Source organism: Sinocyclocheilus anshuiensis, unplaced genomic scaffold, assembly GCF_001515605.1.
Source record: "Sinocyclocheilus anshuiensis isolate Anshui unplaced genomic scaffold, SAMN03320099.WGS_v1.1 scaffold208, whole genome shotgun sequence".
Lineage (NCBI taxonomy): Eukaryota > Metazoa > Chordata > Actinopteri > Cypriniformes > Cyprinidae > Sinocyclocheilus > Sinocyclocheilus anshuiensis.
The window spans coordinates 15,909-28,092 of record NW_015557186.1 but is presented as its reverse complement, the minus strand read 5'-3'; the positions used below and the strand labels follow the sequence as shown (position 1 = coordinate 28,092).

General features: G+C 35.3%; 2 protein-coding genes across 3 annotated transcripts in view; one reads left to right on the top strand and one right to left on the bottom strand.

Annotated features, from left to right (window-relative positions):
- The window catches only part of fsip1 (fibrous sheath interacting protein 1), a 30,378-nt gene extending 18,385 nt beyond the window's left edge, over positions 1-11,993 (bottom strand). The window contains exons 1-10 of one of the 2 annotated variants that reach the window (XM_016474148.1): positions 11,853-11,993; positions 11,717-11,774; positions 10,049-10,185; positions 9,919-9,979; positions 7,543-7,697; positions 7,394-7,466; positions 7,082-7,174; positions 5,951-6,060; positions 4,719-4,838; positions 1,022-1,159 (exon numbers count right to left, since the gene is read on the bottom strand). In XM_016474148.1, coding sequence (XP_016329634.1) covers positions 1,022-1,159; positions 4,719-4,838; positions 5,951-6,060; positions 7,082-7,174; positions 7,394-7,466; positions 7,543-7,697; positions 9,919-9,979; positions 10,049-10,185; positions 11,717-11,774; positions 11,853-11,909 — 1,002 coding nt within the window. In that variant the 5' untranslated portion in view covers positions 11,910-11,993. Of the gene's footprint in view, positions 1-1,021; positions 1,160-4,718; positions 4,839-5,950; positions 6,061-7,081; positions 7,175-7,393; positions 7,467-7,542; positions 7,698-9,918; positions 9,983-10,048; positions 10,186-11,716; positions 11,775-11,852 lie in introns of both variants that reach the window. The other variant, XM_016474147.1, reaches the window with a different exon arrangement.
- An 11-nt stretch (positions 11,994-12,004) lies between these two features.
- dorip1 (dopamine receptor interacting protein 1) overlaps positions 12,005-12,184 on the top strand; it is a 6,968-nt gene continuing 6,788 nt past the window's right edge. Inside the window, exon 1 of the mRNA XM_016474151.1 lies at positions 12,005-12,180. Within this exon, the coding sequence (XP_016329637.1) occupies positions 12,071-12,180 (110 nt within the window). The 5' untranslated portion in view covers positions 12,005-12,070. The remainder of the gene's footprint in view (positions 12,181-12,184) is intronic.

Sequence of the window (12,184 nt, the reverse complement as noted above, 5' to 3'; positions counted from 1 at the left end):
TTTTCTAAAGACAGTAAGTTCCCCTCAGACATACATTCATATAAACTCCTACACCTAATTGAATCGCGATTTGTTTAGCATCTCAACTGATTTGAATTGTCACATATTTGAATCGATTTTCAACCGGCTCGCGGTTAATCATTACATCCCTAGTCAATGGGAAAGAGTTTCAAACTGCTCCCAGGACGAATGAGACGAGAAATTAACCTCAATATTTCTTTATTTATGACACTTCTCCAGCCTCAGTGCAGTCTCTTGGCCTGAAGAGGACGTGAGCTTCTGTTACAGACGCTCATAATGAACACATTCAAACCATACAGCTGTGATTCATGGATTCACAGAGTAAACAGCCGGTCGAACGACAAAGAACATCATGATTCAGAACAAACTGCTCTCTGTTTGTTATCAGACTTGTGCAAAATTGATCCACAAACAACCTACACTACCGCTCAAAAGTTTGGGATCAGTAAGACTCTTCTGCTCATCAAGGCTGCATTTTATTTTTTTTTAAAAGAAATTAAAACTTTTATTCAGCGAGGATGTGTTAAATTGATAAGAAGTGATAACAAAGAGTTATATTGTTAGAAAAGATTTATATTTTGAATAAATGCTGTTCTTTTTAACTTTTTATTCATCAAAGAATCCTGAAAAAGTATCGCAGTTTCCAAAAAATATATATTTGGCAGCACAACATTGATAATTCTAATAATAAATCAGCATATTAGAATGATTTCTGAAGTATCATGTGACACTTTATACTGCAGTAATGATGCTGGAAATTCAGCTTTGCATCACAGAAATAAATTATATATTAATGTATATTAAAATAGAAACCATTCATTTATATTGTAATAACATTTTGCAAGATTACTGTTTTTTTCTGTATTTCTGATCAAATAAATGCAGCCTTGATGAGCAGAAGAGTCTTACTGATCCCAACCTTTTGAGCGGTAGTGTAAGTGATCCACAAAACCATCCTGGATAGAAAGCAGGACTGCTAAAGATCAGCAGAGATCAGTACCTGCGACGGGCTCCGCACAGACAGGAAGTACTGCACAGGAAGTAGCAGCTGCAGTCTGGAGTCAATGTGACGGAGACTGTGGAGTTCAGACGGTTCAGGACCGAAACCTTCACAAACTGATAGAGTCGACGAGACCACCTGGAAACCAGAGGAGAAATAAATAACTCACCCAACAATTAAAATAAGTTTTTATTTTATTTATCCTTCAGCACATTTAACCCAAAAATGATCTTTCTGTCATCATTTACTCTCCCTCGTGTCGATCCAAACCTGTAGGACCTGTAGGAAAGAAGATATTCTGAAGAACGTTTGAAACCAAACAATACTGGACCCCGTTGACTTTATATGAACTTCCTCAAAATATGTCAGAATGATCATTTTTTCAAGCTTTTATGGCTAATATAGTATGAAATAGTGAGAAAACCAGCTCAGTTTTATTCAGAGACTCAATCTGAGCAAAAACATGAATCTGCTGCAGAAGCTGATATTTATATGATGAGATTCTGACGCTTGTAATGTAAATCAATGAGATCTTTATAACAGTACAGCAGATGCTGACATAAAATGATCTAAATATCAGTGGTTGCTCTATATCTCCAGTAATATAAGATGAGATTGAAATGCTCCAAACATATAATGCAGTGATTGAGAGCTGAAGAAATAAAGGCTCCTCAGAAGATGTGAGATGTTCTGGAGGCTTGTGAAGATCATTCCTCCGCTGAGGAACAGTGAAAGTAAAGCTTCTGGAAACAAACGCTCCTCAAAAGATCCTGAGGATCAGATTTGAGACTCTAAAACATGATTGATGGAGAATCAAGTAAAGCTGAGCTGCTTCAGTCCAGTAAGTGTTCATCTGGAGATATTACTGCAGTTATTCTGACCTTTACTGGATCAAACACTCTAAACTCTCAATCAGAGACAGAAGACGTGCAGCAGATTGAGTGACAGCAGAGCTGGATCATGCGGATCATATTAAATATGATAAAGCAGGCTTTATAGGGTTAAACAAAGTTCAACATGATTATCAATAGGAAGCTAAACAGCATTTCTCAATAACATTTATTATCTGAGGGTAAAAACCTCAGCAGGCCTCTGTCACAGGTTTCATGCTGTTTTGCAGAAGCGCTCACATGAAAATAAAGCCCAGCGGTTTTCCTGGTATTTGCTCTTGGACTTCACACAATATCCTGACTGCTGCTCTAGGACGCTCGGCCAAAGAGCCCTTTAAAGCCAAATATCTAAGTCTTGACTAATATCCTTCTGTTTCCCAATGAGCGAATCTCCCATCAGGCTGAGCGGCGAGCGCTGAGGTCAGAGGTAGGCGAGGGTGAGGTAAGCGTTGACATGCTGCCTGCGTGCAGCAAAGACTTATGGGTAATTAAAAGCCTCACTATAATGACTGTGAGCTCATAGATCCGCCGTACTGAACTGGAATATGAACGTATAGCTCCAGATAATAATAACAGACGTTACTGCACAACATATGGAGGTTCTAAGAGTGTTTTTTTGTATCATTGAGAGTTTTTGTTAATATTTTGAATTGGATTTTATTTTTATATTTTCTAAAGTTCTAAACTAAAGTTTTAGTAGTTTTGTTATGTTTTTTTTTTTTGTCTTTTAAATATGTCTATATATTTTTTAATTTTTATTTTGTTTTAGTTTTAGTTATTTTTGTACATCAAGTCAAACGTAATGAAAATGAGAAATGTTGCCTTGGAAACTAGCTTATATTTTATTTCAGTTAACATTAATTTTATTTTAAGTAACGAAAACGTTTAAAACAAACTTTTTTAAAAATGTTTTTAAATTCACTATAATAACCCTGGGTTATAAACAGTTGAATGCTATGTTTAATAATAATCTTGCATTTGAAGAAAATACAAATCATAAGAAAACCTACATTAACATGCACACTGGCAGCAAAAAGTTTGGAATAATTAAGATTTTTTAATGTTTCTGAAAGAAGTCTCTTCTGCTCATCACGGCTGCATTTATTTGATCAAAAATACAGTAAAAATATGAAATATTATTAGAATTTAAAACAGCTGTTTTCTATGTGAATCTCTGTTAAACTGTAATTTATTTCTAGAAGCGCATGTGTGAGAATACAGCGAGATCAAAACCAAGGTAACCAGGCTTCGTTGCGCTTGCAAAGCTGCATTATATAAGATGCACGGATCATCCAGCTCTGAACAAATTAGAGAAAAATGAGCAGTTTACACATCACTGGACTAAACGCAGAAGCAAGAGAGTAAGTGCACGACAGCGATTAATGATGAGGTGATGTAGAGCACGACTCCAGCAGAAGACAGCTGCGGTGCAGTGCTTTGGCCTTCAGCGCTCGTGAGCATTAAAACACAGCCGTACGATGGAAATAAGCCCAACAACACCCTCCGCAGCATCTCTCTGTCTTTACAAATGTACTAAAGTCAGACAGAGCAACACTAAAACATCAGCGAACAGCCCTACATTAACACGGAGAAGCTTCTGCTCTCTATTATAGCTGTGGAGGATCTGTGTGTTTGGAGAGTTTTAAACTGAAATACACAGAAATGATCCTAAAATACAGTTAAACATTGTCGCCGGGTCGATCGGAGAAGATCTGCAGGATTTCTTGCTGTGATGAATATGTGGAACACATGGAAGCCCCTTTCTGCCACGGAATAAAAAAATTAATTAAAAATAAGATCATTGTAACTGTTTATCTCACAATTCTGACTGTTTTCCTTGCAACTGCAAATTTATATTTTGCAATACTTACTTTTTTTCTCAGAACTTCAATTTTTACATTTTCTCAGAATTCTGAGTTTATCTCACAATTATTACTTTATTTCTCAGAATTCTAAGATTTTATCTCACAATTATTACTTTATTTCTCAGAATTCTAAGTTTATATCTCACAATTTTTGCTTTTTTTCACAGAATTCCAAGTTTATCTCTCAAATTTTTTTACTTTTACTCAGAATTCTGAGTTTATATCTCACAATTCATTTTTTTTGTTTGTTTCTGTCACTCAGGCAAAAAAAACAAAGATAATTGTGACATGTTTCTTGCAATTCAGACTTTATATCTCACAATTCTTAGAAAATTTCATATAGTTAATATATAGAACAGAAAGAATATAAAATAGAGAATACAGAATATATAGAATATAGAAAGAGAAATGTATATATAATTTTAAACTCACAATTGCAAGTTGAGCTCTCACAGCTCTGTCTTTACAAAAATATTATGAAAAATAAATTCCGAATTGTGAGCTATAAACTCACAAAAACAGCCAGAATTGAAAGATAAAAAGTCGCTATTACCTTTTTTATTTTCTATTCCGTGACCGAAACAAGCTTCCATAGGAACTTCTGAACATCTTACTATCAGACTGATGTCTCTCGGGGTCAAAGAGTCAGACACTCGCAGAGAGACTTTAATTATGCCAGAGGCTGCCGAGTCCTGAAGAACAACGAGTCACTTCAAACACACCGAAACGGTTCAACTCGACTGAACCTGAGGAATCAGAGGATCATTCGCTTTCTTTCACTGACTAATCATGAGTTCATGACACTTCTTTAAATGACCACAAACTGTCAGTCACAACATCTGAATCTCACAGTGAGTGAGCCATTAATGAAGCGTAATACAGAGTCTTAGAGGATTGATCACTAGTACTAGTGAAGACTAATATACGTGTATGAAGCCGTACCTGCGGTTCAGTCAGCAGGTCGCTGCTGTTCTCTTCTTCCTCTAGATCTTTCAGCAGCTCCTCTATTCTCTCTTTCTCCTGCTGCGTGAGCAGAAACGAGTTTCCTGACGCTTCTGTGAGCTGAACAATCACAAACACCTTCAGTCAAATAATCAAACATATGCTTCATGATCCAGTCACTACATAAACTCATGTTCTTCCTCAGCATTTCCATTTTTGTTTTAAGATTCTTAAATCAAGATTCATTTACTGTGAATGACAAACTATAAGAAGTCTTGTTTTATGAGATCAAAGTGAGTTCATCTGCAAATGGACTCAAAAAAAATCAACTTAATTCAAAGCGAAAACAAGTTTCATTCTCCACTGGCAGACATTTGTTCTTAGACTGTTTTAAGCATAAACTCACTTCATTTTGGTAAATTTTTCAAGACTTCATATCTTAAGGATGTTTAAATATTTGTATTAGAAGACACAAATACTGAGGAAGGTATTCATGTTTTGCAGTATATGCAACATTTAGGGCCACAACTGTATGTAATTAAAGACTTTCTTTTCTAATTTAAGAACTTCTTAAGACCCACAGAAAGATACATTTGCTGGATATGACAGAAAATAAGAGATCTTGTTTTCCAGAAATTGATCAAAATGAAGTGAGTTTACGCTTAAAACAAGAACAAATATCTGCCAATGTGGTCCGAAAAATCAGCTTTGAATTTAGTTGATTTTTCTGAGATCACTAGCAGAAATTTGTTCTTGTTTTAATCATAAACTCATTTTCTGACCACTTTCTTTTCTTATCTGATGTGCTTCTGCATCTCCAGTAAATTTAAGAAATTTGTACTGGAAAACAAGTCATAAATACTGAGGAAGAGCATCAGTTTCTGCAGTGGAGCTGGAATCAATTTTCCAGGTTTTAATTCTACATTACACCTGTGCTCTCATGAATGGATGTCTTTCCATGTTTAAAGATCCCATGAAATACAAATGTGAGTTTTGCACAGGAAAACAGACCAAATTTCTCAATGACATCATAATACACTCATTTCTGTCCAATCAGAAGCTCTGTAGAATAAGCAAGCCCCTCCCCCTGAGACCACCTGACGCATCAGTATCACATTCAGACTTTTTAAAAACAAACGGGACGAGCCCTTCAATAAACCGTACGCCAGCAGCTCCTTCCAGCATTCTTCACCCACATGTTCAGTCGTACTCTAATCGTGACCTCGACATACCTCAATATTTCTCTTGACAAAGTCTTGTCTGCGCTTGCTGCGAGCAGCTCCTCGCTGTCTGCTGTCTGACGGCTGATCCTCCATCAGCTGCTGACCCGCTTCAGCGTGACCTGCATCACACACACACACACACACACTCACACACTCACACACACACTCACACACACACTCACACAGGTTTTTGAGTTAAAGTCTGAAACGTTGACAGCTGCAGTAAACTACGATTCCTGACATCAGGCTGCCCTCTAGTGTGACTCTACAGAAAAAACAACATTATCAATAATAAAAAACACAATGAAAAGAGATGCAAGTAATATTTCAGCATAAAATCACAATCACATATGAAAATCAGCACAACACTATCATGACATATTACCTACAATCAAACTGCATAAAAGTACTTCAAAATTTAAATAATGTCATGAAAGTCAATTAAAGTCACAAATCACTATTAAAGTGAATTGATCTGAATAACGACTCTATTGTCTTCTGTAGAGCTGCTTTGAGTTTGTTTCATAATTACAGAATTTTACAATTAACACTGATATTTTACGGTTTATTTCCGTGAAGCTGCCTTGAAACATTCTGTACCGTTTAAAGCGCTACAGAAATAAAGGTTACTTACTTGTAATGTCACAATAATGCAAAAAAACAGGTGTCATTTTTTATGAAAAAATAATTCTTTCTTTCTTTCTTTCTTTCTTAAAACTACTTATTTTTAACACAGCAATTTGTATTGTATAAAGCACTAAATAAATAAAACTGACTTGAACTGACTCGATTTAATAGTAAGATATGAGCTGTGAATATCCTTTACGGTTTTTGTCAAATTCACGCAGATTAATTTTATTTAAAGCTGACCGTATCAGTTTTAACTATACAATCTTTCATTCACACACTGTAAAAAAAGTTTTTTTTTTTTCGGTTTACAAGAAAATACTATTTCAGTTTTCCGACCTCAATAATGTCAATGTGTTACTTTCCATCTTTGTAAATATTTGTAAAATGTATGAGCAATTTCTGAGTGAAAATTGATTTTACACCAAGTTTTTTCATGTTCTGTAAACACTGAAACAGTGACACAGCGACTCAGAAATTATTGCACAGGTTTAGAACGCTTCGATCCTTTACCGTCCATCTCGTGTCTCGTGTTCACGTCACTCTTCAGATCGAGAACTTCAGTCTCAAACACGGGGACAAAATCCACTTCATCACCGTCCTGATCTGAAGCGCATTGAGGAAAATAAGAGTGAATCATTCAGCAAATATCACACATGATCATTTTTGCATCTAAATTGTGCCACATAAATCTTATTCTGTATTTTATATATATATATGTATTGTTGGCTATTGCTACAAATATACCCCAGCGACTTAAGACTGCTTTTGTGCTGCAGGCTCACGTATAATTATTATTATCTTATGCAAGTCTGATAGGCTCACGGTTGTTGGGTGTCAGTGCCAGAAAGCGTCTGGTGTTCTCCATCTCGTTGCTGCTCATGCTGAGACTCGCGGTCTGTAACGTGTGTCAGTGTTAGTAAAGCACACAGACGTCTGTATGAAGCGCTGGTGTGTTTGATCCACAGACGGACCTGAAGCTCCTGCCAGAGTCTCTGGTGCTGCTGCTTTCCTCTCTGCTTCACCTCTCTCTCCGCTGACGCCTTGAGAGCCAGAACCCGGTCCAGTCTCTTCATCTTCTTTATGGCTTCTCTCAACTCCGGATCTTCATTTTCTTCATCGGACTCTTCTGTGAAATAATCAGTAGAGCACTTAGGAGATCAGAAATGTCCTGCACTCAAGACCAGCTCAGACATAAGACGTACCCACGCTGGTCTGAGCTAGTTTATGCAGGTTTAGTGACACCATGTTCTCAGCAGCAAAAATGGGTTATGTTTTATTTTTCAAAAATTTGGTGTAGAAACTATTTTCACTCTAAAATTGCTAGTATATTTCACAAAAGTAACACTGAACTAAACCTGAACTTTTGAAGTAGAAAGAATGAAATAGGCCTAGTATTTTCTAATAAAACATTTAATCATATTTGCTTTATTTACAACTTCAAAAATATTTTTTTTACAGTGTACTCTTTGGCGATTTTATTTATTTAATTCTTTTGCTTTTTTTTTTGTTGGTGTTGGTTGGTATTTAGTGACGGGGTGCAACATTTGTCCAAAACCTGATATATTAATGTGAGAAATTAGAAAATTATTCCAGCTAGTTGATAAGGCAACATTTCTCATTTTTATTTAGTTTAACTTGTACTAAAATAACTAAAAATAATAAATAATAAATAAAAAAACTGATAATAAAAAAATAAAATAATAATTAATAAAACCTATATAGACGTATCTAAACACATTTAAACAACAAAAATAACAAAGTTACAAAAACTAAATAAAATTTAATATAATTCAATTAATCTATATATTTTATCAAATAAAATCTAATTCAAAATATTAACAAAAGCTATAATAGCATCTCAATGATGCTGACTTGAACTAAAATAACTACAAAAAAAAGGAACTATGTCGACATATTCACAAAATAAAAACATAAATGACAAAAATGCACTACAGAATTATTCAAACTTTAACTAAGATACATTCAAATCAAGATCATTAATTTTGTTGTTGTCCTTTTTCTCTATCAAACGTTTTAGTAACCATCATAATATATCATATATATCATTTGAAAGCTTAGAAGCCCAAGATTCATCCTGTGAAAACCATTTTGAAATCGGACATTGTGTTACCATAGAAATAGTACTTTAAAATGTTTTGGCGGTCTCCTCCCCCTTAGTGGGCGGTGTCAAGTGTCATATTACAACATGCATTACGCTCTTTTACAATCAAACTTTTTTATAATCTTGACAAAAACCATATCACTGGAAAGGTCTGAGTCTCAGGATTCCATATTTGGTGGTTATTTTGAGATAGCAATATTGACAGCGAAATCTAGACATTTGTGACAGAAAAATGCATTTAAAAAAATTCAGTGGAGTTTGGATGGCACCCGGTGGCTGTTTGTGGTATAACGCCCTTAATACAATATCACAGGAACCTCCATTTTTTTCATATCAAATTTGGAACATAACTTATTTAGACATAAGGCTACCAATTTTAGAGTAAAACCTGTTATGCAAAATATGTATTATAAATAAAATAAAATAAAATTAATATAGTGCATTTTATTTACAGTAAATTTAAACTTCTATAACTTTTTGATACTTTAATTTTTTTTTTAAATTTCACTTTTGCAATCTCTGCTTCTTTAAAAAGAGACCAACCTTAGGTCTGTATTCCAAAGTGTTCATAAATTACAACAACTTAAGTTTGGATTTTTTTTTTTAATGGGGGGTGACAGTTAAGGGGTTAATCTTGAGATGAAAGCAGCTCTTTCAGAAGAGAAGCCAGTTATTGGAGTCTCAGGATTCCATATTTGGTGGTTATTTTGAGATAGCAATATTGACAGCGAAATCTAGACATTTGTGACAGAAAAATGCATTTAAAAAAATTCAGTGGAGTTTGGATGGCACCCGGTGGCTGTTTGTGGTATAACGCCCTTAATACAATATCACAGGAACCTCCATTTTTTTCATATCAAATTTGGAACATAACTTATTTAGACATAAGGCTACCAATTTTAGAGTAAAACCTGTTATGCAAAATATGTATTATAAATAAAATAAAATAAAATTAATATAGTGCATTTTATTTACAGTAAATTTAAACTTCTATAACTTTTTGATACTTTAATTTTTTTTTTAAATTTCACTTTTGCAATCTCTGCTTCTTTAAAAAGAGACCAACCTTAGGTCTGTATTCCAAAGTGTTCATAAATTACAACAATTTAAGTTTGGATTTTTTTTTTTAATGGGGGGTGACAGTGAAGGGTTTAATCTTGAGATGAAAGCAGCTCTTTCAGAAGAGAAGCCAGTTATTGTTCTCTGTCCAGTCGCTCATGTTTACCTTGATCAGAGCTGTTTTCTGCGGTTAGATCAGTCCTCTCATGTGCGCTGAACCTGTGAACCTGCTTTAGGAGACAGCCAGCCGTTAGTTCTCTCCGTCTGCAGACGCTCAGATGAAGGAGTTTCTCTACCTCTGAGTGTGTGGCGTCAGCACTGAGCACCTCCAGAGATCTGCCACCATCTCGACTCGGTCTTCTGATCTCACTGGAGGCCGGGCGAGAAATATCCTCCAGAAAACCCTTTGTGATGTCCATCCGGTCCACAGACACTGGAACACAGCAGAAGATGACCCTCACAGAGACACAAACCCGCTCTTCTGTTGTGTGGTTTCAAGTCAAGTCACGTTTATTTAGTGCGTCTCATTATGCACATCGCTCCAGAACAGCTTTATAGAAAATCATAGCTTCATGCCCTATAGTCGCATTTATCAGATTAGAGCTGAGCGATGATTTAGATACAGTATATCTCAACATGAGTGTATTATATGTATGTATAAAACAATATATATAATTTATATATAATATAAATGGGCGATGATATAGCTATACAGTCCAAATATAATGCCTGTGAGTATTACGGTACTATTATTATGGCAAGCCGTTTTGACGTTTAATCATTCCCAGGATATACATTTTTGATATCAACAATTCGGTTTTCACTAGTTAAAATGATTATGAATTGTTGATATCATGAATTAATGTTTAACTGGTGCAAATGTAATTCCTGAAATCAACAATCAGCATTTCCATGAGTAAAAATTGCATTTCTAACATCAATAAAGTTGCATTTTATTGTATAATAAAATTTATTTTTTTTATTGTATAACTAGTGAAAACTTAATCATTTTATAGTTGAAATGGTATATTTTTGTAATTTTTGATATCACAAATTATGTAAAATTATTGCCAAGTGAACTAATGCACAACTAGTGAACACACAATTACAGATATCAAGAATTACTATTTTTACACATTTTTACATTGACGCCGAATAAACACGCAAAAAAAAAAAAAAACCTGACCTACTGAATTTTTTTTTCCTGATATAAAAAATGATCAATTTAGCTAGTGAAAATGTAATTGTTAATATCAAAAATTCATATCCTGGGAATGATGTCAAAACTATTACTATAAATACTACATATACTACTAATAGTGTAATAAAACTGATCAAAACACAAGAAAAAAGTATAGTTACTTCACTTACAGTCTTACATGTTTCTATATGTTTCATACTTTCGCTAATAATGTGATTCATAATTAAAGGGGTCATGAAATGTATGACATATAACAGGTCAATACACTATAAAAACACCCTGGAAGTTTCAGAACTCAAAACGTTCGCATTAGTTTAAGAACTAATGTGTTTATTTTTTAGCTTGTTTACTGTACAGCTTGTCACACAGCAGCTTTTAGATATTGTTCTGCATTTTGTTATAAGTCAGAAATGACAAGGAGGCAGCTTCCCGCAATAGAAAGTCAATGGAGAGCGTTGGATTGTTTCAAAGTCCCTTTAAAGGTCCCATATTGTCCTGCAAATATATATTCTTAAGGACATCAAAACCTAAAATAAAACTCCAGAAAGGTGTAAAATATGTGACCTTTAAGACTAACGGTGGGCGTGGTTTCAGATTATGACGCGGGTCGCTCTGTCTCCATAGAAAATAAAGAGCCTACTACGTCTAAATTATAATGTTTAATCACACTAATATTATAAGTGAACCTCAGAGAACATTATAAAATAATACAAAATGCAGTTCATGACCCCTTTAACACTTGATGATGATGATGATGTCAGACCTTGATCAGTGAGCAGCTTCTCCGCGCCGCAGCTCTCCTCAAGAGAAGCCTCTGGATCCTGAACAACAGATGATTACAGCACGCTGACTGAAGCTTGTGTGAGTGTGTGAGTGTGAATATGAGGTGTATTACTGACCGCTCGTGCTGTGATGAGCTCCACGGAACGACACACATCACCCGCAGAAACCTCCATAACAGCCACAACAGCACATTTACACGCACTTACAGCGTGTGCTGACCTACTATCTCCAATAAATCATGCCTGGATATATATATATATATAGCGCTGCGTACGTGACGCGTGCGTGCGTGCGTGCGCTGAGTGGGCGGGGCCCTGCGCTGGTAAACAAACAGATGCCATGTTGGTTGCGTAGAGATGAAGACGTGCGGAACATTATGGAGAGAGATTTCTGCGCTTTAACAGATTCTGAGGAGCTGCAGAGCTTCATCTCATACTCGGACAGGTGA